The 26,097-nt window shown below is 42.9% G+C and overlaps 1 protein-coding gene across 1 annotated transcript in view; it reads left to right on the top strand.

The window, feature by feature from the left end:
* Ptprt (protein tyrosine phosphatase receptor type T) overlaps positions 1-26,097 on the top strand; it is an 835,658-nt gene that overhangs the window by 204,547 nt on the left and 605,014 nt on the right. The window contains exon 6 of the mRNA XM_055602221.1: positions 20,002-20,295. Coding sequence (XP_055458196.1) covers positions 20,002-20,295 — 294 coding nt within the window. The remainder of the gene's footprint in view (positions 1-20,001; positions 20,296-26,097) is intronic.

A 26,097-nucleotide genomic window follows, 5' to 3' on the forward strand; every position in this document is an offset into this window, starting at 1 on the left:
ACACAAACTGAGCAGGCTATGTGCATAAGCTTCTTAATCCATCTGGACACCCCTTCCTGACACTTCAGATGAAGCTATACTTTTAGTCACTTCTAGCCATTTCAGCAGCTTAGAGACTAATTATGCATCTCCCACTTGCACTCAGGGATAGGCCAAGGAGAGAAATTTGCAAAATAACAATATCTCTAAAGCCCCAGCCCCCACTCTGCATAAGCCTTTCTCTCTGTGTCTGGTAGCATAGCAACTGATGAAGCCTCCCGGTCTCTAGTTGCTCTAGACTGCATGTGTCTTCCCTTGCTCTCTGAGTCTCCATTTCATTGTGTTTTCTCAGCCTGATCCTAGTGTGACAGCATCAATTCTTCTTCCAGGGCTTGGTGACTGTGAGTTGCTGATCCTTGTGGGAGAGAAGTGCTTTCTTCATTCATGGACCTGAATTTGTTTTCATTTTCTTCAGTCCAAGATGCTTTTAGTATCCAAATGCTCAGACTGCAGACCAGAGGAGGCTTGAGAGGCTGGTATAGATGGGCATTGCTGGCCAAAAGGTTTGGAGAGGAGAGAAGGAGCATTGTAGGAAACAAGGCCATCAGCTTTGTCTGGTTTCTGACATTTACACTTGATCTTCGCTAAGACCTACTGAGTCAGGATCTAGCCTGTCCATCACCAGGACCATCATATTCCTCAGAGTTCTTTGTCATCTCTTCCCTCCATAACTGGCAAGTGATACTGATCTTCTTGTTGGATTTCCAAATCTGATTTTCTTCTTTCCCAATGTTCAAAAGGGTTGTCCCAAAGGAATGAGTTCCTGTGTTATACCAGTTCCCTGGTATGATGAATATTCTATTTGGTTCCCATTGACCTTTATGTTCCTCTTTTGGCTACCATCTCATGTCACCTGTATTTCTGCAGAATATGCAGCTTCAGATTAGCTTAGCTCAGAGGAACCCAAGTCATTCTTTTACCTGTCAAAGTCTCTGCTTTCAAAAATGCACCTTGTGGCTTGGTTTCACTGAGAAGTCCTCTCTGGCCTCAACCATCTGATGTTGATATCTTTGCTTATACTAATAGCCTATCCATATTATAAAAAGTGGCCCTGGACTTTGTACTCTAAACCACATAGGTTTGTTATCTTATAGTACCAGAGGTCAGATGTCTACAACAACTCTACTGGACTGTGTTCATTTGACTCACAGGATTATTTATTCCCTGACTTTTTCTATTTTCTAGAGTTCACTAGTTCCCTATCTAACAGGGTCTCTTTCCCTATCTTCTAACTCATAGTAAACATCTTCCAATCTCTCTATAATTCTTTTGTCTTCTCTCTTCACTTAAAATGACTATAGGTGATGATGCTGAGCCCACCCGCATAAGCCAGGGCACTGACTGTGTCACCATCACATCCTCAGAGTCCCTTTGGTTCTATACGTTTTGGAACAGGGCTTGGACAGTGTTTGAGAGCTATTTTTCTGTATACCACATTCCTGTGTAAGCCAGTACTACCTTGGTCCTATGTACCACTGTCAATTGTATAATTTCATTATTATTCCACTAAGTTTAAATTTGTTTCACTCTCTATTCTCAGGTTCCTCCAAAGTGGATAGTGATTTGCTTTGATCTGTGGTCCTGGGAACAAGTAGACTTGGTCTTCAGCAGTTGTTTGTTAAGAGTAAAGCAGATAAACTCTTGTTTATCTATCTGTCTTGTTCTGTGGCTGGCCAGAGGGTTAGAACAATGTGGCAATTTAGTGTACCAGTTGAAACCATAAATTCTAGGCCAGTGAAATCGCTCAGCAGGATAAAGCTCTTGTCACCAACACTGTCCACCTGGGTCAGTCCCTGGTACTGGTTTGGTCAGAGCTTTGGACAAGTTTGGTTCTTGTAGCCTACATGGTAGAAAGAGAAAACCAACTTCTCTAAGTTGCTCACTAACTTCTTCATGTGAGCCATAGTGTGTGTGTACACAAACACACAAATACACATAAATAAAATGTAATTTTAAAAACTCCACAAATTCTAGAGCAAGCCAATTTGGGTATTCTGCCTTTACCATGTGTTAACTGCATAAGCCTGGACAAATTGCTTATCTTCTGTGCCCTGGCTTCTTGATGTAGAAAATGAAGATGATTATAAAATCTAGCTTTGTTCTGTAGGGTTCAGCACACCTCAGACCACATAAGGTTTTTCAAGCAATGAACTCTCATTGATGGAGAATTTTTACACAAATGATAGAGCAAAAGTGAAATGCTATAGTAGACCAAAATGACAGGAAGCACCTGCTACATCTAGCTCTTGGCCATTCAAAGGGAACAAGTGTTGTTATGGGAATTAGGAGTCTGCAAAAGGAACCCTGGAGGGCTAGTTGCTGAGATCCTTCAATGAAGAGTCTCCTTCAGTAGTATACCAGCAGTCATGGCATGACCTGGATTCTGCCGATACTTCCAGCAGGGTGCTACGCTATGGCTGCACTGAAGACCAGAAGAAATGAAAGCTCAGAATGCTGCTGCCTCTAGCTGTACTGGCAATGAGACAAGAAGGAAGCGTCTTAATCCTTTGTTTAGCGCCCTCTAAAGCAGCAGTTCCAACGTGTGGGTTGCAACCCCTTTGGAGGTTGCACATCAGATATTCTGCATAACAGGTATTTACATTACAGTCATAATAGTAGCAAAGTTATAGTTATCAAGTGGCAACAAAATAATTTTATGTTTGGGGGGTCACCACCACAGGAGAAGCTGTATTAAAATGTCACAGCATTAGGAGGGTTGAGGACCACTGCTGCAGAGTCTCTTATTAGGTACCTGGCTGTATAATTTGCAGGGTTCTATCCCAGAGTCACAGAGGCGATCACCACAAGGTGAGCATAAAGCCAAAATACCATAGATAAATGACTGGCACATTCCTTTAGTTTATGCATCTTTAGCAATTACCTTATGGTATGGTGCAAGGAATGAATATACGTAAACTCTGGATTAAGGGCTGATGCATAACACCAGGAGATTATTGTTTGCTCTCGCCCTATAGAATATCTCTAACTGTCACATGAGCATATAAATTTGAGGCTATCTGCAACTCTGAGATTCAAACTCGCTAAGATGTGAGCTCACATACTCATTTCTCTAGAGCAAGGCTTCTGGGCAAAAGCGGGACAGAAGGACAAAAGAATGCATGTTAGATGACCCTTGCTGCTCTGAGACAAGATGCCTCTGCAGAGTGGTCTCTGATTGCAAGGCTTGGCAATCCTGGGTCTCCTAGGTCCTCCTCCAAGGGAGACAGACTCTTGATTCATGTTTTCTGAAGACTCCTGATTAGCAAGTAAGTTTTAAAAAGGCTCTTCTAGCATAATTATTCTGCTCTTAATTTTGGGAAATAGCCCAGCAAAGAGTAATCTTGAAAATTATGAGGCACTGAGGGGCAAAGAGGAGCCAGGGGCAGACAAGAGTATTGCAGATCATAAAAACCTCATCTGGTCCTAAGCTGTTACTGAATTATACATTTCTAAATGACTTCATAGGTTTCACCGTGACCTAAGTAGACTGAGGCTGGGCTCCTGAAGGCATTTGCTTGTGGAAATAGTTATTTATTTAAACACACAGGCATTGTTGACTCTCTATGCAGAGGTGGGAAGAAGAATGTGCTGGGGTCATTCCATTCTGCAGGGTTAGAAAACCGGGAACACTATCCTGACTGGCTCACCAGTAGCTAGGCAGGAGAGTGGTGACAGCAGACACCATGACACCCACCTTACATGCTAGGAGTGGCCTGTTTATTTTAAGTACATTGGTTTATTTTTATACTCATGGCATTTCCTGTAAGGAAAGTGACATTGTTAACCTGTTTTATAAATGAAGAATGTGAATGTCTAATTTTTTGTACTTTTATTGTTGTTCTTTAGGGTTTTTGTTTATTTTTTATAAGATCTCATATTGTCCAGGTTGGCCTCAAAGTTGCTAAATAGTCAAGGGTGACCTTGAACCCCTGATCCTCCTGTTCCCACCTATATCTGGGATATAGGCATGTACCACCACTGTAGGTTCATGTGGTGCTGGAATTGGGCCCAGGTGTTTGTGTATGCTAGACAAATACTCTACCAACTAAGGCATCTTCAGCCCAAATGGAGAATTTGAGATAGAGATATTAAATAACATGTCCTGGCTTTCATAATAATTTAGAGTAGATTTCTTCCCAAACAGACTGTGACACATATTTGTAAATGGTTGGTCTAAGAGTTGAAAGGAATTCTAGCAGGGTTGAGGAGGTACGGCAGAGAAGGAAGGGGTCCCTTGCAGGGCAGATTCACCATTTTGTAACTTTCCTGTGTACCTGATGAGCAGTGCCACTAGGGGTCATCTAAGAGATAGGAAAGTCACCACAATGTCTTATCGCTTAGCAAGAGCTCGCAAACTAGGATATATACTTACTGACTCATTTTTCCATGGGTACAGGTTGTCTTGGGAATGTAATATCTACTCTTGGCATATTCAGTCTGCCTTGTTATGGTTCTCTCACAATCTGGTGATGACATTAGCTGAGAGGGAGCCCAGGTGTTAGAGGTGGGACATCTCTACTGTGGGGAGGTGCCAAGCACTAAGGATCTGGCTGGCCACCACCAGCCTCTACTACATATGGCTAAAACTAGCAGAGCTGGGATTCAAAATGATTCAATATCAATTTGAGCTTAAACAGCCAAGTTAATAAAATGAACTCTCACAGTTTGTTTATAAAATGCTCTACTCCAAGATTCATATGTAGAACACTTGTTCCAAAACTGGTGATGCTATAAGTGAGGCCCTGCTGGCCTTAGGGAGGTGTGCTTAGCATGCCAAAGTAGGGCACAAAGGATTGGCTTCAGAAGGTTATACTCTGCCCCCAGTACCTACTTTTTTGTTTGCTTTCTGGTCCACTGTCATGTGAGCAACCTTCATTACCCACTCTTGCTTTTATGAACTGAGCTGAGCTGCCATGCTATACCTTTCCTTCCATGATGGATTGTAACCTTCTGAATCATTAGTTAAAAGAAACCTTTCTTCCTTTAGGTACTGTCAGGTATTGAGGTCACACTTAAGTGAAAATGTAGCTAATGCACATCGTGAGGGTAATACAAGAATGGGGAGATGATAAAATGAAATGACATAGAATCCTAAGACAGCCCCTTTTGTCAGATATACCAGGAGTACCATATTGGAGAGGAGGAAAGGTCCAGAGTGCCTATATTATGCCTTTAGGACTTGAAGTCTCAGGACAAAGCAGCTTGGTTCATGCTCTTGAACACCTTATGGTGTAAAGAAACAGAATTTCCCTCTGGTAATCTATATAAAGATGTGGAAATGCTGCAGTGGACAGGTATTCCAAATTACCAAGGAGAAACCTCTTTGCTATAGCTGTAGAATTTTCTGTTAGTGAACACTCCAGGTCATTTTCCAGGCCAGAGCACCTATCTCCATCATGACAGCTAAAACTCCATTTTCGCCTTTTGACATGCGTTGATTGGTGTTCTCTTCAAAGTCGTGCTCTTCCTGGAAACTCAGATTGTTAATTCATTTGAAAATACAGTGTTCTCAGTTATAATTTATTTGAAAATGAGTACATGCTGAAGAAGGGAGTGCCCTACGCTGATTGATTTTTGTCAACTTAACACAATGTAGACATAGCTGTGTACGATGGATCTCTAGTCAAGTATAAGGGGCATTTTTTTTTTTTTTGGTGATTGATGTGGGATATAAGAAATGATATAAGAAATCAGTTGAGCAAGTCACAAGGAACAATCCAGTCATAGCATTCCTGTATGAACTCCTCTCTAGTTCCTTCCTTGAGTTCCTTCTCTGACTTCCAGTTTTGATAGACTGTGATATGGATGTGCACGCAAAATAAAGTCTTTCTTCCCAAGATGTTTTTGGTCGTGGTGTTTTATCACAGCAATAGAAACCCTAACTATGACAGACATTAATCTAATATAAACTATGTTTTTATACGAAGAGGAAAATGTTGAGTAAAAGTTCCAGCCACATATGAACATCATATGAAGACAGGGCTGAGGGAGCTAAGATACATGCACAAGCCACAGAAGTCCAAGGATTATTGACACACCAGGAGAGGCTTGGAGAGGTAAGCAAGAAGTCTCCCCTTGAAGGGGTCAAAGGGAAATAGTCCTGTTGACAACTTGACGTCACACGTCTAGCTTTTGGAAATGCAGATTGATAAATGACAGTTGTTTTCAGCTGCCTACCTTGTGCCATGTTGTTTCAGGAGTCCTAGGAGACTAATAGTCCCTGTCTCTGCATAAGTAGCATTAGCTGTATGGGAGTGGCATTGCTGGGGAGGGGAGAGAGGTAGCAATACCTCTGCATCCAGGGAGACTGACTAATTAATATCATGTAGTTTTGGTGCCTTTGTCTAAAACTGGTATAGCTTGTGTTAAGATCTCCTGTGAGGTTAGCCTGAAGCTAGCCTGAAATCAAAATCACATCCTTATCTAGCACCATTGCTTCCCATACCCTGTGTCCTGAGAATTCCTCTCTAATCTCTTGCTTCTGCAGAAACCTTGTCTCAGTCTCTGCCTCTTACAACCTGGGATAAGATACCAGAAAGCACAGAGAACAAAGTATAAGGATGAGAGTATCCGAGAGTATCCAGGAGGACCCTCTACAGAATAGCTAAAATTTCAAGGACAAGAAAATGTGAGTTAGCTGGAAGAAGGGGAAAGAGACCTAGGAGAGAAAAGAGTACAAGCAAAAAAATACGTCTCCTGCTATTTCTGTATCAACAGTGTGTGTTAAGATGGTAAGGGTAGCTTAATGAACCTTAATGAATCTAGCAAGCTAGAGAGAACTGTCTTCTTAGAGGCCAGGTGTGTGCTTTCTCAGTATAAAGACTATAGAGGCTGGGGAGATGGCTCACTGGTTAAACGCATATACCGCTTTTGCAAAGGACCCAAGTTTAGTCCCCAGCACTCACATCAGGTAGCTCCAGGGGGATCAGATGCTTATGAACTCCATAGGCACCCACACTCACAGGCACATAGACACACACGTAGACACATGCTCACAAACATGTGTGCTCATGCACGCACATAATTAATTAAAATAAACCTTTTAAAGGCTTGACCACTTGGACGGTCAATAGACAATGTACTTCTTATCCCTAGACATCTTCAAACTGAGTTAGAGGCACATATTGGGCCCCCCGTCTCAGGCAGGTGAAACAATGGCTTCCTATGAACCTTCTACATTCTCGTAACTGTTGACCGTTAACAGGTGTGGGGTAGTTTTAGATCTGACTTCTCTTCTTCACCACCTTCTGAAGCCTGGGTAGCATCACATGACCTTTCTCAACAGTGAGTATACTGATAGACTTGTCTGTAATCTTTCTTGGACTGAATCCTGGTTCTTTCTTGTAAGTATGATGAAAAAAAATCTTCTTAAGCCTTAGTTTTGCTGGTGGGTTTGTTTGTTTCACTTATAAAGTGGGAATGATGACACCATCTGGCTGCAAAAGCTTTAACGCCCTTCGCCTGGTGCTGTATGCACAGAAAGTCCTTGATGAGCACACCCATCCTATCTTCTTCACAGCCTGTGGATCTGAAATAGAAGGATGTTTGCACAGTACACTGAAAGAGACGGTTCAGTATTGGGGAGGGAGCCTTGATTTTGAGAAGAAGCAGAACTCTATTCTGGTTACCACCTGTGTGATATGGACAGTTTACATTTTAGGAAAATCAGAGTCTTGACATCTATATAGTGAGAGCACTTCTGTCTCATTGCGTAGATAACCGTAAGGAGAAAAATTACATTTAGGTGGTTTTTTGTTTGTTTGTTTGTTTTTTAATAAGACTATTTGAAAGTCAAGTCTCACCCCACAGCAGAGGCCTTTGGACAGTATCACGAATGGTCATATCCCTCACTGCTACTGAGATACTGGTGGGAAACCAGCAAGATGAATGATGCTGCTATGCCTCTTGTTTTCTGGTACCTAGATGTCTGGGCAGATGGGAGGGGATGGATCACAGCAAAAGGACACACTGTATGTGAAAGCATGAGATAGGGAAAACTGTGTTTATACTTGCGTCTTCACAATAACTCGTCAATGCAGGTTTATTGGAAAACATACGCCCAGAGAGAGGGTGGCGAGGCATAGGGAACTTACCTATTTCCTTACAGCCATAAAAAGAGAACATTGAACATCAACTTGCCTGTGTTTGTGGCTAGGTGTTTGGTTTGCTTTTGTGTTTTCTTGAGACAGAGTCCTAGTTCTGTTGACAAGTATGGCTTAAAACTCACCATGTCTAGCCTCAAACTTGCAGCAATCCTCCTGTTACTGCCTCCCCGTTACTGCACTTCCAATGACCAGCTATCTGGTGTTTTAATAAGCTTAAGTAGAAGGGACTTTGTTTTCTTGTCTGAATTAGTTAAAGTGGAACTTTATACCTACAGATATCTGTCTGAGAGAGACCTTTCCCAAAGTATTTGTGGCATGTAATTGAAGGGTTAACCTTTTATCACAAAATGACTTATTACAAGCATTAGCTAAACATGACTGAAAGGAAGGGCTCTCCTGACAGTGTGGGCTCAGTTAGGTCTAGGCTGCCCTAAGGTAGTTTTCTCTCTTTTTAGAAATAATCCTTTGAGAATTTTATACAGTGCATTTTGCTTACTCACCCCTAACTCCTCCCAGGCCATCCCTGGATCCCTACCCCACAATTTCATTTTCTCTCCCCCTTTCCCTTTTTAAAATAAGCCTTCAGCTCCAGTTGGTGCTACCCACAGACTCATGGATTTGCGAGCATCCCCTGCAGTGTGGTTGACCTATCAGGAGCCACACCCATAAAGAAAGCTGACTCCCTTGCCCCAGAAGCTCTCAGCTGTCCATAGCTTCTCAGCGAGGGCTGTGGACTGAAAGACCCCTTCCCGTTACACGCCGGGATGCTGACCGGCTTGATCCTGTGTAAGCAGGTGCACTGGTGTAAACTGTCAAGCCACTTTTTCCCTGAGGAAGACAGTGGGTGGTGCTTTTCCTATGTTGTGAACAGAACCTCTCCTCTGGCTGTGGCATTCTGGGCACATTTCTGAGGAGCACTCCTCTCTCCGTGTGTTAGTAATGAGGAGCACTCCTCTTCCATCTGTGTGTGGTAATGCTACCCTTATATTAATGCTTGGGAGGGAGGCCTCTTGGCAAGGTGTGTAGGTCCCAGTCTCGGTTCTTTGAATGACTAATTATTTGACATTCATCTTGATAACTCTTCTTTTCAGAAAAAGAAAAAAAAAAAAAAAACCAAAACAGTGGATCTTCCCAGTTGTTCTCCATAGAGTTGCTGTGATAATAAAACCAATTAGCATTTGAGCGTCCTAAGTACACTGACAGGTGTCTCCGAATGTCCAGTTGGCATAAGCTCTTACTGCTGTCACTTGGGTCATTATTATCATTTCCATCTTCCCCATATCCCAGGGTTTCAAATTGAAAGGATACAGTGTGATGATTGACATTTTTTTTTAAAAAGCCGTTTCTGTTTTGTTTTGGTAGCTAACTGTGTTTTTTTTCTAGATCTTTGGGATTTTTCTTTAGTCATATATCTTAAAGCTATTCCTATGTGAGCCTAAGCTCCAGCCTTATGATCGCCTTTGTTTGGATCTATGTTCTTCACAGTCTGAAAACCTGGGACTTTGTTTTAAAGTTGTTTGTATCTATGTTTTTGAATATTGTTTCTTTCCAGTTTTTTTTTAAATGAAGTGTATTCTTCTTTCATGCATTACATCCTGACTGCACTTTTCTCTCCCTTCACTCCTCCCAGTATCCTCCTCTCAACCTCCTCTCTCCCAAATCCACTGCTCCTCTCTTTCCCTTTAGGAAAGGGCAGACCTCCCACAAATATCAACCAAACACGGCATAACAAGTTTAAAAAAGGTTAGGTACAAACCCTTATATCAGGTTTCCGCCCTCTCCTTGTTCTTCTCCAAATTCTTATTCTCCTTAGACAGATATCCACACATGATTCTTTGTAACATTCCTCCTGATGTCTGCTTCTCCTTGTCACTATATCAACGTTTTTCTTTTAAGAGAATTTATTAAATACTTTTCTACACACTTAAATAAGATCTTAAATATTTAAGTCTTCACTTTTGAACTGGTTGTAGACAGGTTTACACTACATAATTCACAGCAGCCTGGAACCCACTATCCTCCTGCCTCAGCCTTCCACATACTGAATGTGTGTGTGTATGTGTGTGTGTGTGTGTGTGTGTGTGTGTGTGTGTTTTACTGAACCCAGCTAAGACATCAAATACTTATTCAACTTTGACCCTGTGCTGATTTGATAGGTTTAAGAGATGTTTAAGACATTAGTAACACACACCTCTGGATGCATTTTTGTGGGCATTTTTACACTTTAAGGGAAGTTTAACTAGAGAGGGAAATATACAATGAATGTGAGAGACACTATCCATATTGGCTTTGGACCCATAAGGGAAAACAAGAAAAAGGAAGCCAATAATATTCATTCATTCATTCATTCATTCATTCATTCATTCATTCATTCATTCATGCTTGCATGCCTGCATGCTTGCATGCATATTCTCATTCTCTCTCTCTTTCTCTTTCTCGCTCCAGACACTGTCCAATTACTACAGTGACATTGAACATCTTTGCAGATACCTCAGTGTTCCACGCAACGAGGTAGATTTATAGCATATTTGGAAAACAGAGGGGGTACATGGCTTAGTTAAGAGTAAAAAGAAAAAAAAACCCAGCTGACATAATACCATTTGTAAAGGTATGAGAGTGATCATTGTACAACAACTTGTCTTCCTCTGTACATATGTGTATATGCTGTTAGATCTATTATGGGGCATTCCCAAGACCATATGACCAGTATATCAAAATTAAATGAGATCTCTGAGAGAGTAAAGAAAGGACTAGCATGTGCTGGAGGCCACGCTATTCCTATCTAAAACATATCAAGGTTCTCTGCACATCTTAGTGACATCCAGTTTTCTTCAGAACATTTTTGTTCGAAACAGACAATACACGCACACACACTACACACACACACACACACACACACTACACACACACACACACACACACACACACACACACACACACACACCAATCCATCTTCAGCTGTTTGAAGCACTTTTGCTCTCTGTAGGAATTTCTGGGAGTCAAACTGTTACAAGTGCTCACAGCAGGGAAAAGAAAGACAGAATTGGTCTGAAGATTGCTGCCTGAGGACGATGCTGAATTACATTAAGGGGTCATTCCACCATCTACACATTGAAGGAGAGCTTTGGCATCTTGAGGGCAGCTGTAGCCCAGGGTTTGAGGGTGGCTCACAACATCCTTTTCCTCAAGTAGGCTTTGATGTCTAACCAGAGGGGACTGATGCCACTTTTCAAGTCAGGCTATAGCTCCCTGACAGCCAGTTTTTCTCCCTCTTGATTTGGTTCCCAACTTTGTGGGCAGAGATGCTTTCCGATGCCAATCACTTGTTTTTGCATAGTGCATGCTGGCGGGTCAGAGAGGGGTTGATTGTATTATGTGTGGAAAAGCTCCTGGCTGGAGCAGGGTCTGAGCAAGTGAATACTAGGGAATGCATTAGAGAGTCAAGACCTGACAGTAAGGATAGAATTGCTTGGAGATAATAACAAGGTTGAAGGCTCACCTCTTTTAAAATATTAATTTTGTTAATTTTTAATCATGAATATGTGTGTGCCTGTGCGTGGTTCTCTGCACATGAGTGCAGGTGCCTTTAGAACCCAGAGTTGCCAGATCTCCTGGAGCTGGAGTTACAGGTGACTATGAGCTACCCAGCGTGGGTGCTGGGCATCAAATTCAGGTTCTCAGAAAGAGCAGTTTGTGCTCTTAAATGCTGTGCTTTCTCTATCATAAACGTCCTGGAATTCATTCCAAGTAAATTTAGCAACATGTCTCCCTATGATTGACAAGGGATAAGTAATATTTTGGGGGGATTTTTGTAATTTATAAATATATTCATTTGTGTGTGTGTGTGTGTGTACGTGTGTGTGTGTGTGTGTGTGTGTGTAAGTCGGGGGACAACTTGAGGTGTCTGTTTTCCCCTCCACCTGTGTTGCTGAGCTGCCTCCTCCAGGTCAGCTGGCCCGAGAGCCTCCGGGTGATTCTCCTGTGTCTGTCTTCCGTCTTGTGAGAGGAGCTCACAGATTATACAGCTGAGACAAGGTGTCTGGCCTTTTAGCACAAATTCTGTGGACTGAACTCAAGCCATCAGGCTATGTGCTACAGGAGCTGAGACCAGCTGAGTCACCTTGTCAGCCTAACTTTTTTGTAGTGCTTCAAGATAGCATTTCCATGTACAAAGATGGCTGTTATTTTAATGTCCGTTTTGATGAATGTCACTGTGCTGGTCAGCATTCTGTCAACTTGGCACAAGCTAGGGTCACCTGGAAAGAAGGGACCCCAGTTGAGAACATGCTTCTATCAGATGGCTCTGTGGGCATGTCTCTGGAGCATATTCTTGGTTAATGATTGGCGTGGGAGGGCAGCCCACTGTGGTGGTTCCATCCCTGTGCAGATAGTCCTGAGTTCTAGAAGAAAGAACAAGCTGAGTGAGCCACTGGGAGCGAGCCAGGAAGCCACTTCCCTTTGTGATTCCTGTCTTGAGGTTTTGCTTTGAGTGCCTCAGCGATGATCTGGAACTTCCAATGTGAATTTATTTCTTTTTCTTCCTCCACAAGTTTCTTTTAGTCATGGTCTTTATTACAGCAATAGAAGGCAAGCTAGGACAGTTACATAACTCTATTCAAGGTATAGAAAATTTCCAAGCTCCGGAAGTTTTCCTCATGACCCCTTCCAGGCAGTCAGCCCACTGGAGGTAATAATATTCTTGTTTCCATTATTTAATTGTCTGAATCGACATGTAGAACACTCCAGGATCTCAGAAATGTTTGTGGAATGAGTGCTTGAGTCAATGAATAAATCTTCACAATGTACAGTTTTAGTTGTTGACTTGGCTGGCCTGGCAAATTTCTGTACAAGCAATACAGACTTAGGGGACCAGTAGGAAAGTTTGACTCCAATAGTCCTCTCCCCTAAACTGCCCCTGGAAGACCTTGCCTCATCAACAGGCCCTTTCACAGACTGTCTCCTGGAGTATGGCCCACATCACAGTTTGTCGTTGCTGCTTTTCTCAGCTTTGACACCCTCTAATTCCATGGCCCAGGGCCCATGTTTATCTTCACCACTGGATTCCATGTACAGGCTGCCTTAACTGGCAGTGAGGTGCACAGGTTTGCAGAAGATAGATTTCTCTCACAGAGAACTTCTGTCTGCCAAGTTACTTGTCTCAAGATCCTAGTGAAGTCCTCTGTGTGAACAAAGGTGGATTTAAAAACATTTTCCCTTTTTAAAGGTGGGGTCTTATGCATTCCAAATTTGTCTTGAACTCGTTATGTATCTAAAGATGACCTTACACTTCTGACCCTTCTGACCATGCCTCTTGAGTCTGGGCTTATTGGTTCAAGGCCACTGCCTCCAGGTTACATAGTGTGGGGCGTGAACTCTGCTCTGTGTTAGATGCATGGAACAACTGACCTACATCTCTAGCCCTGGGAACATGCATTTGTAGACGGTTCCTATGTAGGCTATGTGCTATGTCATAGATCTGCCCCTTGTCTCTGTGCTTTAGATATGAGGATGTTGGGAGCCTCATTTTCATGGGACCAGGGCATTTACTCATTATTGTTCTCTGGAAACATTTACATGCTTGTTTTCACCCAAAGGTTGTGAGCCTGAGAAACTGGACATGCTGAATTGTGGTTCCTTTCCTGGTTACATTCCCAGCCTCTGTCCGTGCAACAACGGGTAGTCTGGAGTCTCAAAGAAGTGTACAGTAAGGACATGTGGTTGGTCAGTAGATTCTCTTATATTTCCTCTCTTTTCAATGCATAGACTTACACATGGCCTTCAAAGATTTTGTTATTTATTTATCCTGTTGTTGTGATGTAATGCCTGACAACTGAAGGGTACAAAGGTGTATTTTGCCTTTTTCTTTAAGGACCATAGTCTATCAGAACAGGAACAACATGGTGATGGGAGCGTGAATCATATGCTCATATTGCACCTACCTTCAGGAAGTAGAGGAATATGAATTCTGGGTTCCTAACTGCTTCCCTCCCTCCATGCTTGTGAATAAGCCTCAGGACCCCAGCCCATTGCATGACCACTCATATTCAGGGTAGGGCTTCTCTCAGCCAAACCTCCCTAGAAACCTATTCCCAGAAGTATCTCTCATCTCCTATGTGATTCTAAATCCACTTCAGCTGCCAAGGAAGATGAACTATAATAGAAAGATTTGTAAATTTCTGAAAAAACTCACAGAACTCTGGGCGATGCACTTTTGTCCACTTCTTAGAAGAACACCTAGAGTTTTGTATCAGATTTTTGGGTCTCTGTGTTACTCAAAGCTAAAAACTCTTGGTACACACAGTCTTTAATGATATTCTGGCTAATTCTATAAATGTCTAAAGTATGAAATAGAACAGGAGGGTCATGAATCTAGATAGGAGCTCTAATGCCCGACTTATCTCATTTCACTTAAATATATCTGTAGTGCCCTCTGGGACTCACTATTTCTCTGGATATCTCTGAGATCTTAAGATGGGTATCATCTAAGCTGGGCTAGAAGTCCATGTGCAACTCTTGCATGGTCCTACTGGAGAGATCATCTTAGATGTAGAAGAGAATTCATGATATAAATTAATGCAAATGTTTCTATTCATTCAAAAATGATATATTGTTTGTTAACAAGAGGGTCCTTTCCCTCATCTCTGCCTCTTTCTCCCTTTACCACTTATATACATGCCTCCTAAATAATACCAGTTTTAAACAGTATGCTACTGAAAAGAGAAAGCAAAATAAAAACTAAAAGCAATAGTCTAATGCCTTTAGCTACTTAAAACAGAAAACACTATGGTGAAATTACATGTCTAAGTTTGAGGAGAGAGAGACAGAGAGAGAGAAAGAGCCACAAGGCCTAGACTGCACATGAACCTGTGAACTGGCAAGCCATTAGAGATGGGAACATTTATACACTCAAGAAGATGTTTGTTACTGTACGTGCACCTACCATTAGAAATACGTGAAAGGAGAGTAAATGTTTGGAAAGATTAATACTGTATTTTCTTTCGGGTGGTCAGAAATTGAAAACTGCTAATGCCTGAAATAGGAGAGCAGTAAACCATGGTAGGAAGTCGATGGAGGAGCTTAATGCAGGCACTGCTCAGCCCCACAGCGTCAGGAGGGGGTTGCTCTCCATCCTGTCCAGAGCCGGTCTGTGAATAATTATATTAAGGAATTAGGCAGCGTCATCACGGAGCTACAGAATATCACCCTTGAGGCCTCATTGAAGACTGATGGGAGCTCCCGAGGGCTGATAATGGCAACTGGAGGCCCTATATATTTAAAATGCACAAAGGATGATTTCAGAAATTATCTGCCTGCCAACTTAACTCCTCTACCTGGAACAAATTATCCCAAAATCAATTTGCAAACACCTTTGAGATAACAAGGTCTTGAATAATAACCTCCATGGCTTTGTAAAGAAAAGCATCTAGCTTGACTAATCTGCTTAATTCCCTTCTCTGACCAAATGGCAAGCTATAATAGAGGCAATCTGAAGTTGTCCCTCAAGATGTACTTCAAGTCACACTGAGAGTGTATTGTCCACCCCTGTTTTATAGCAAATTACCCTGCTCCTGGAGACTCTTTAATGCAAGGTAATTAATTAAAAGAAAGACACAGAATGAGGCTCTATCCCAAAGTCTCTACCTGAGTTTCTAAACCCAGGCCTTCATTTGCTCATTGGTGTAGCCAGAGACTCCCAGTAAGGCATTCTTAAAGAAATCTGCATCCGGCTTTTCACCCTGTCACCGCTACATTCTGCTGGAGGATTCAAGGACTTCTTCATTCCCTTTGACAGATAACTGCATTTCTGGTCTTTGGTCATAAAACAGTGTCAGACTCAGACAAGAAGGCCTGAAATAATTTGTATAGAGCTGTCTGTGACAGAATTATTTACCATAGCTGAACTTAGAATAACCCATTGTCCAACAATGGGAGAATAATTAGAAGGATAAGTTGAGAGTTATTCAATACCTAGAAAAGATAGTAACCCCCTTGTAGCTTGCAACAGGCACTATTAGTATGGTTAAAGTAAGGGAAGCAAATCACATCTACATCTGGCCTATGTGTCATTGAAACCAGAGGAAATGATGTAAATGTGTGAATGAGAACTGGATTAGACTGTGCAGAATTGTCCAGGGCTGTTATTTTGGCTGCTAGGAGAGGACATGCTCTCTCTGTCCTTCCTTTTGTGATTGTTGCTCCACTCCTCTGTTTGTCACAAATAAAAATAACAAACAAATCAAGTTTGTTTAAAAAACAAAAACAAACGAAAAAAGTGGGCGTGGGGATACTGGAGAGAGTTCATTCACTAAGAGTACTTCCTGTTCTTGTCCACACCAGGCAGCTCACAACTACTTGTGACTCCAAGCCTAGGAGATCTGATGTTCTCTTCTGGACTCTGCAGGCACCTGCACTCACGTGTACACACTCACACAATTGTGCACAATCAAAAATAAAAAAAAAAAACCTTTGGACCACGCATTGGATCTCAGAGTCCTCATGCCTGAGAAACAGTGACCCTCCCTCTCCTAGTTGATATACCTCAGATATGGGTCATACTTCATGGGCTCCTCCCACATCCATGCTGGAATTCTGGTTGACCTTGGGCAAGTCCCATGAATATAATATGCATGTATGAATATTCAATAAAATATTTAAATTAAAAAGATTTATTTATTTTATTTTATGTGTAAGAATGTTTAACCTGGAGTGTGTTTGCGTACCACTTGTGTGCCTGGTATCCAAGGATGTTAGTCAGATCCCTTGAAACTGGGGTTATGGATGGCTATGAGCCACTGTGCAGGTGCTGGGACTTGAACTCAACTCCTTTTCAAGAGCAGACAAATGCTCTTAACCACTGAGCTATCTCTCCAGCTCCAGGTAAAAAAAAGAATTCAGAAAATGAAATAAATTCTGAAAAGAAAATCTTAAATTTTTTTTATTATCATTTATTACAACTTATTCAATTCGTATTTCGACTGTGTTCCCCTCCCTTGTCTCCTCCCAACCCCACCCTCTTCCCTCTATGCCCCTCCCCTAGTCCACTGATAGGTGAGGTCTTCCTATTTGACCCTAACCTATCAGGTCTCATCAGGACTGGTTGTATTGTTTTCCTCTGTGGCCTGGCAAGGCTGCACCCTCCAGGGGGTGGTGATCAGAGAGCCTGCCACTGAGTTCATGCCAGCGAAAGTCCATGTTCCCCTTACTAGGGATCCCACTTGGAGACAGTGTATGGGCTACATCTGAGCAGGGGTTTTAGGTCCTCTCCATGCACTACCCTGGTTGGGATAGCATTCTTTTCAGGGACCCTAGGGCTCAGTGTTCATGGCTCTGTTGGTCTCCTTTTGGAGCTCCTGTCCCCTCCAGGCCTTTTTATCTCCCCCTTCTTTTCTCAGACTCCCTGAACTCTGCCAAAAGTTTGGCTATTATTCTCAGTCTCTGCTTCAATACCTTGACCAGTAGAGTCTTTCAGAGTCTGCTTGTGGGAAGCGCCTGTCCTGGTCCCTGACTTCTCCTGCTTCCAATGTCTATCACATTGGTGCTTTCTCAGAAAACTGGGAATAGTGCTACCTTAAGATTTGCTCAACCATGTTCAAAGCAGCTCTGTTTGTAATAGCCAGAAGTTGGAAACAACCCAGATGTCCCTCAATGGAGGAATGGATACAGAAATTGTACACATTTACACAATGGAATACTACGCAGTTATTAAAAACAAGGAAATCCTGAAATTTGCATGCAAATGGTGGGAACTAGAAAAAGATCATCAAGTGAGGTAACCCAGAAGCAGAAAGACACACATGGTATATACTCACTCACAAGTAGATATTAACCATGTAATATAGGATAAACATACGGAAATCTATACTCCTAAAGAAGCTAAACAACACAGAAGACCCTAGGGAATATGCTCAATCCTCATTCAGAAGGACAAATGTGAAAACAAATCTTAAAAGAAACAAATAGCCATTTGGTAAAGTATGGCAATGCATACCTACCTATAATCCCCAAATTGGGGTACATAGTGAGTGTGCAGCTAGCCTGGCCTACATATGGAAACCCTGCATGGAGTTATGGGTTTCCTTTCACTATTATGGCTCTGGGAATTTGGTTGGGTCTATTTGGTTAAGTATATATTGCCTAAGGAAGGTCCCTCATAGATCAGTTATCAGGTAACTTGGTGTAACCTTTCCTTTGGCCCTTGATTCCTGCTGGGCTCTTGGTGGCCAAGGGCACTCTCTGATGGCAGGAACCTGTCAGGGTGAGGGAGAATCTGAATTCTTGTTGTATGACCCTTTTCTGTGTTCAGAGCAGCGTCTGCAGAGGACTTCTGCTCGTGGTGTGTGGGATCTGTGGTGGAACCAGCTGAGAGCCTCATCCTCCTGAGGAATAGCTCTCACAGCATCCAGAGATCCCGTGCAAGCTGCCACAATAGAAAAGCAATCAGTGGTTTCACCAAGCTACCTACTAACCATGACAATGACCGACGTGCCTAGGTGTCCCCAGTGGTGCAATAGTATCAGTGATTACTTGGGATTAACCATCAGCTGTCTAACTGAGCACGAGGCTCCTTCATAGGCAAGACTTCTTGGCTGGTACTGTAAACCTATCCAGCTACCCATGGGTGGTGAGATCATGGACTCTAGAGGAGAATCTGTTATGGCTACCCTTCTAGACCAGTATAGCACTTAACTATATTCTGTATACTTTTCATTATGCCCACAAGTAAGTTTTGCTCTCACACCCTATCAAAGGAAATTCTTTTTGCAGCAGATGGAGATGATCGGTTTCTATTGCCGTGATGAAGCACCACGACCAAAGTTGGGAGGAAAGGGCTTGTTTGGCTTATTCTCCTACCTTGCAGTTCATCAATGAAAAAAGTCAGGACAGGAACTCAAGGAGGGCAGAATCCTGGAGTCAGAATCTGATGCAGAGGCCATGAAGAGGTGCTGTTTATTGGCTTATCTGCTTCCTTATAGAACCCAGGGCCACCAGCCCAGGATTGGCCCTGCCTACAATGGACTGGACCTTCCCACAGCAAATGTTAATTAAGAAAATGCCCTATAGGCTTGCCTGCTGCCTGATTTTATGGAGGCATTTTCTTAATTGAGGGGGTCCTTCCTCTCTGATGACTCTAGCTTGTGTCAAGTTGACATAGAACAAACTAGCATACCTGTAACTGGTATTTAAAAAATGCAGAGAACAGACGATGGGGTATCCAAACCCAACTGGCACGTCTATCTATAACACAACCTGTACCACTAAGGCTCAGAGTAGATCATAGGCGAGGAGCTGGAAGAGCCACAGAATGAGGATATCAGAGGTGAGCCAGTGTGTTTTATATATGAGAGAGCTGCACCCATGAAATATCAAGGACATGGTCTCTTAAACAAAACCCACATAATGACCACACCAGATGATATGCCATCGTGGATAGGAAAAAAATATCTCACAAGGCTCCACCTCTAAATGAAGACTAGAGACAGACAGTCAATGGCTGCTGAGATAGGGGGACCCATCCCTCCCTGGTAGGTTACACAGTTCAAACCAGTCATCCCTAGCCACACATTCACACAAGTAAGACTAAATGGGAACACACACACACACACACACACACACATGTCACATACTACAAGGGGAGGTCAGGGACAGTCTTAGGAGTCAGTTCTTTCCTACAACCCTGTGGGCCCCATGAATCCATCTCACTGTGTTGTGGTTGGCAGCAAGCTTCTTTACCTGCTCAGCCATCTCGACAGCCTTCTATGGTTTTGTTGAGATTTTAGCCACTTTTCCTTATATGCTTAGATTCGACTTTATAAACAACTCAAGGCTGAAATTCCTTTGTTTGCTTGCTTTCTTACAGAGCCTCCCACACCCATTGCCCCCCCAGAACTGCTGGCAGTGGGGGCCACCTACCTGTGGATTAAGCCAAATGCCAACTCCATTATTGGGGATGGCCCCATCATTCTGAAGGAGGTAGAGTACCGCACCACTACAGGCACCTGGGCTGAGACCCACATTGTGGACTCTCCCAACTATAAGCTCTGGCATCTGGACCCTGATGTGGAATACGAGATCCGGGTGTTGCTCACACGACCAGGAGAGGGAGGCACAGGACCACCAGGACCTCCGCTCACCACGAGGACCAAGTGTGCCGGTAAGGAGATCTCTCCAGATGCTGTGCTGTTCTGCTCACTGGCCCTCCTCTTGCCTTTTGGACACAAGCCCTTCCTGGTTTCTTTGGTATAAATCTCCTTCCTTTTATAAAGAGAGTCAAGGGTTTGCTTAGATTCAAAACTCTCAGTTCTGGCTGTGATTCTAAGAACCATCTGCCTTCGGTTGGTTCATGGAGATGCTGATGGCGTCAGATTGCATTTCTGATGGGACACCGGCTCAGTCATTGTGAGGAATCCCAGTGCCATTTGTGTGGCTCTGAGGGAGGCTGCCTCTGACTGTAGCTCTCAAATTCCCATGTAGACCACATGTCTGCAGGCTTCTGGTTCTGTTTGTATATCTAATATGCATAGTTTGTTTGGCTTGTGACCACTGGATCTGGTCATTACCCTGGTTGTTCCTGATTCTAGTTTTGTCTCCGAGATCCTACTACCTGCTACATCTTTACTGCTTCCTGGCTCTGACAGTTTCTCAGAATTGATTCTGAAATTTCCTTGGTCCCTCAGAACTATCTGGCTCCATATCCTCTGGGGGATCCTGGTTTCTGCCTAAGAGTCTGATTTGGCACAGTCCCTCTGGGGAACTATAGATTCTACTTTAACTGTGGGTTTCTGGCTCTGGCTGTTTCCCAGATGTTTCTGCTTAAGAGCTGCTGACTTTGGGTGTGACTGGGAGGGTTGTCTACACACAGCTATATCCCTGAGGCCACTAGGCTTTGCCTGTTGGCTAAGATTGGATCTCTGAATGGAACTCATGCAATTAAAGGAGACTGATGTTCATTTTGTAAAACTCATATTATCGTCTTATCATCCTCAAAAACTTTCCCTTTAAGTACTTTTGTTCCATGCATACATGAAGGGAGAGAGAATCAGTATTTTCTAACTTTATACAAGCTCTCTGAATTGGCCAGTGGTCCAGGTTCTGCTCCAGAGCCCTGGATCCTTGGTTACACCATAATGGACAGAGAGGTGTGTGCCACTGATATACTGAGCTCAGGGCTGCTGTGCTGCTGTGGGGCTTAGTATCCAGCACTGGTTTCTGAGGGAAAATGAGTCAAAGACACTTCTGAGGAGGGAACAAAGAATGCTTAAGTGCAGCAACATGAAGCACAGCTGAGTATATGGGGCACTACTCACAGCCTTAGTGACATGTGAGCACGGGAGCACAGTTTTAGATGTCAAGTGGATCAGAATGTGCAAAACACTATAATACAGATAGCAAACACCTCAAGAAAAGTTTGATATTTGCTTTTACAAGTACAGGTAAGCAGTTGCTGCCTGTGAGTTCCTGGAAAACAGGAAAAGGCCATCTGAAATAGGTGGAAAGGAACCATCAGATACTGGAGGGGTGTTTGTGGCCATGTGAGCCAGTGTGGTGTGCATGCGTGCATGCATGCATGTGTGTGTGTGTGTGTGTGTGTGTGTGTTTCTGTGTGCCTTAGATTTTTTACTTCACTTACTCTTCTGGTGAGCACAATAGCATATGAGCAGACGTAGTATTTGCTCTGTGCAAACATTGCTCCCTCATAGATGAATTGTTTTGGAACAAACTTGAGTTTCCAGTTGTTCGTGAACCAATTTGAGCGTCAGAACAGAACTGACAGCTGCCACTCTCAAGTGCCTCAGCATTGCACCTGATAGTGTAGAAGCCAAGGATCACTAACATTTCCATGGCTCGGGCTCACTCCTTTGAAAGTTATTGAACTGCTATGATGAACAGGGAGGCCATTTTCTAAACAGGTCTTTGGTAAAATTCCTCACTGAAACCTGATTAGGAAGCTGACTGCTTTCAAAGGACATAAGGGTGCATTATTAAGCCAGGTAATACCTTACCTCAGCTCTGCAATGTAATAGTCATCCATAAAAATAATTGATTTGAACCTGTTGACAAGACTTCTCTTTTTTCCACAAGGTAAATGGAAGGGTTTGGAGGGGCTTTGATCTTTAGAAATGATATTCAAAGCACTTTCAAAGCCCCTATGGACTTATTTGCTCATGATCATATAATGCAGTTAGCAATTCAATTGTGAGATGATCATCTCAATAAAAATTTATAACCTATTGCAAACAGTTGCCACGACTATATAATGGATTTTACATGTGACAGACACAATGCTCTGACTATCACTATAAGAATTTTGAGTTGAAATGCTGTTTGTGGTATTATATTTCCAGAAATATTGGTGTTTAAGTAAGTTAGACTTAAATCTCAAATAACCTACATTCTACAAAATGTGTCATAAAGAAAATAATCTTTTTCCCATCACCACTGATGGCAGAATGTTCTTTGCTTCATAATTAATTTTTAAGAGAATCCAGCGCTGATATTCATTTGTAGATGCTCTTTATTACCATTGGTATTTGGAGTTTTCTCCCCTTTCCCTATTCTATTATTAATAACACTGGAGATGTACTCATTATTTTGCAAAACAGAAAATGAGAGAGTGCAGAGGGTGGAAAGTATAATTTCTGCCCAGAGGAATTTACAGACTTGGTAAAGATTCTAGAAACAGGGAAAAGGGGGCTGTGATATAAACATGAAGTTTGGGCATTGAAATAGTGTGCTTTGTGGAGTGACACAGGGTCAGCAAGCAAGCAACAATGGCTGTAGAAGCCTCTGTTTCTTAGTGTGAGAAATGCGAGAATCAGTAGTGCCAGAGACTAGACACTTTTATTTATCTCAATTCTTAGGCTGAAACCCAGGTCTCCATGTGATGGTGCAAGAGATGGAGCCTTTGGAACGACTAGGTTACAGGTAGATTTTACACCATTATACAAGAGACCTCAGAGTTCTCTCTTGCTCTGTTCACAATGGGAGGGCACAATGAGAAGATAGGTCTATGAGCCAGCATCAGGCCTTTCCCAGAACTGGAAAAAGGAAAGTTCTGTTTATAAATAACCTACTCCATGGTAGTGTGTCACTGCAACCCAAAAGAATTAACCTCTTAATTAGTTAAGAATTAAGTAGGCCCAGACCTAGTCTTTCTTCACCCAGTGAATCAGAAGGTACCAGGGTGAAGCCTAGCTACCAGAAGTAGAGTCACAGAGTCACATGCACACATAGGCAGCGGTGGCACATTGGCTTCCTTTTTGGGAGTAGACCCACTGATTGTGTAACTTGACCTTTAAGTCAGCTCTGAGAGGTAGACAGGAGGAGCACTCAGGTAATTGGCTCAAGGCCACAGAGTGTAGAAGTGCTTGGAGCTGAGTCTCTTGCCTCTAAGGAGCTCTGGAACACTGCTTCCGGAGTTTCTAACCCAGGGTTGGGGGTGGCTCCTCTGCTCACAAGTGTCCTCCCAAGTATGGGGTTGGGTAGTAACTCTGGAGACCAGCTAAAAATGAATGGCTGCATCTGTCCTTTATATCAAACACTTACTCATTCTCTTTGGTGAGCCAAACTGTTCTAAAGGACAGGACAGGCGAGGACAGAAGTTTGGCCATGGCTAAGCTCAACGAAGCTTCAAAAGGATACCAGGGCAACCAAGTCATCGAGGGCAGGGGAGGTGAGCGTGTATTCTTGTTCTACTGGGTGTGACAAGTCACTGACAGGATAAAGTCTTGACATAGTAGAAGTCAAGTGTGATCCTTGAGGGTGGAGTTAGTAAGAGTTTGGCTGTAGAGCATGCCAGTTCAATAGGCAGGAAGGAGTTCAGAGCACACTTTTAGATAGTTTTACCATAGACAGGTTCACAGGGATCTATAAATGGGGGTATGGAAGAAGGGGGTCTAAGATGACGTCTCAGGCTTGTGGTATAGGTGATTGAGACAGGAAAGGGAGAACCACATTCTGAGATGGGAAATGCTGAAGGTGGTTAAGGGAGTGAATATGATGTGTTTAGGGGAAGATGAATAGCAGGCAATGGGGATATATTAGTCTGGAGCTTAAGATATTTGAGCTTTGTCCATGAGAACTTCACCAGCTTCGCCTGGACATTAGGGTAGGGGCCTGCTTGGCACTGATAAAATCGATTTAATTCTCTGTGTCTTCATGCTTTCCTCTTAAAAATGCTTCATTCATTTTTAATTCATCATTTTGTTCCTTTACCTCATTTTAATCATTCATCATCCTCCCTGAGATAAAGGCCGAGGGGCAAAGACATTGATGTATATCTAAGTGTTTGGAAAGGCTCAAAATGTTCTTTAGACACCTGTAATGAAACAAATCACTATCTGTTCATAGTGTTATGGATGTTATTCTTGGGTGCTGTTGCATACAGACAAGACTACTGGCCTGCTCATTTTCAGTACCAACACCCACCAAGAAAGTGGGCCATATTCTCTTGCTCTTCATCATCTCATGGGGAACTCGATTTTCAGAACATGATACTCACAGTGGAGTCTGCATTTGGGGATGTTTTTTTATCTGGAACATTGGGTGTTTCCTCTAGCATTTCCCAGACAGAGGACATGTAGGTAGCGATGGGAGGTTAGAGATGCTGTACAATGGACACTTCTCTTTGAACCTTGCCTCTAAAGGGAAGGCCACACTGTCCCGGGAGACCATTTCCCTGAAGAAGTACCTGAGCAGTTATTGTTTTCTCTACCTAGTGTTAATTTAATTGCTGTAGAACTCAGGTTGGTAGCACACACAGGAAAAGCCCTTTATGTTCCAAGTACATATTGTTAGTTGGGCATTGTGGGACATATCTGTAATTCCAGCACATCAGAGGCTATGGCAATTAAAGGGCAGCCTTGGCTATGCAGCAATACCTTATATCAAAAGGAGAAAAAGCACCACTAGAAGGCAGCCTCCTGCATTAATTATTTGGAGTTTGTAAAGAGCCCGGAGGGCAATGGCACTGAGGAAGGTTACCAAGTTCATTAATTGGGAAAAGCAAGAGGCCTCATATTGACTCAGCCTGGCTCTACAGTTCTGCTGTAGGGATCAGTTTTAACTTCCTCACCACTAGCTTGCTGGCTTCTGGAAGGAATCGTCTGACACCACACAGAAAAGACTCTGCCACATTGCCACCCAAGACCTGCTTCCACAGGACACCCAGGTGTAGGCCTTGGCTTTGCTCTCTTCAGGCATGTCTCTTCATCTCAAAACCAGGGAGTTAGAACTGCAAATTGTTGTCTCCTCTGCCCTTGAGGCCTCTCCCCTCCATTCTCAAGCCCCAGCTCAAGCCAGACCCCAGGTGGCTATCTTCACATCACTGTTAGAGGTTCATCAATCCATCCAGTGAGCTGAGTGACTGCCCCTCCCCTGTGTGATTGCCTGTTCCTGTAAATCAAAGCTCCCACTGCCTAGGAGTCCCCTTCATCGTGATCCAGCAAGGTTCCAATTCCCCAAGAGGAAACTCACTTCTTGTGGTCAGAGTTGCCCGCTCCACTGCAGATTTGAAGGGCTCTCTTTCTATTCCCTTCACCTGAGGGTCGATTGCGTGTTATATTTTATTTACATATTTATGGGTTTCTACTTGAAATGATATGTGTCTCATTCTCTCTTTTCTCCAGAGGGATAAAAAGGAGGAATTCAAATTGCTGAGCTCAATGAAGTGAGAGTAGTCATTAGAATTTAGTAAAAAAGATATGGGCCTTAAAGCCAAAGAGAATCTGGTTTTTATTTCAAGCAGGACATTTGCTAGCTGGATGACCAGGAATGTATTACTTCACCTATCTGTGCCTGCACCTCCTCTTTTCTTCCATTTATGGGAGATTATATCACCTCATTCCTCCCACCCCTCCAAGAACTGCAGTAAGGTATGTGCCTAGCAGAGAACCTAGAGAGCCTTTGATGAATATAATTTAGAATAGAATCTCAGGCCCGGGAAGATGGTGTTAAA

This window comes from Psammomys obesus, unplaced genomic scaffold (assembly GCF_907164565.1).
Source record: "Psammomys obesus unplaced genomic scaffold, mPsaObe1.curated_primary_1811, whole genome shotgun sequence".
Taxonomy (NCBI): domain Eukaryota; kingdom Metazoa; phylum Chordata; class Mammalia; order Rodentia; family Muridae; genus Psammomys; species Psammomys obesus.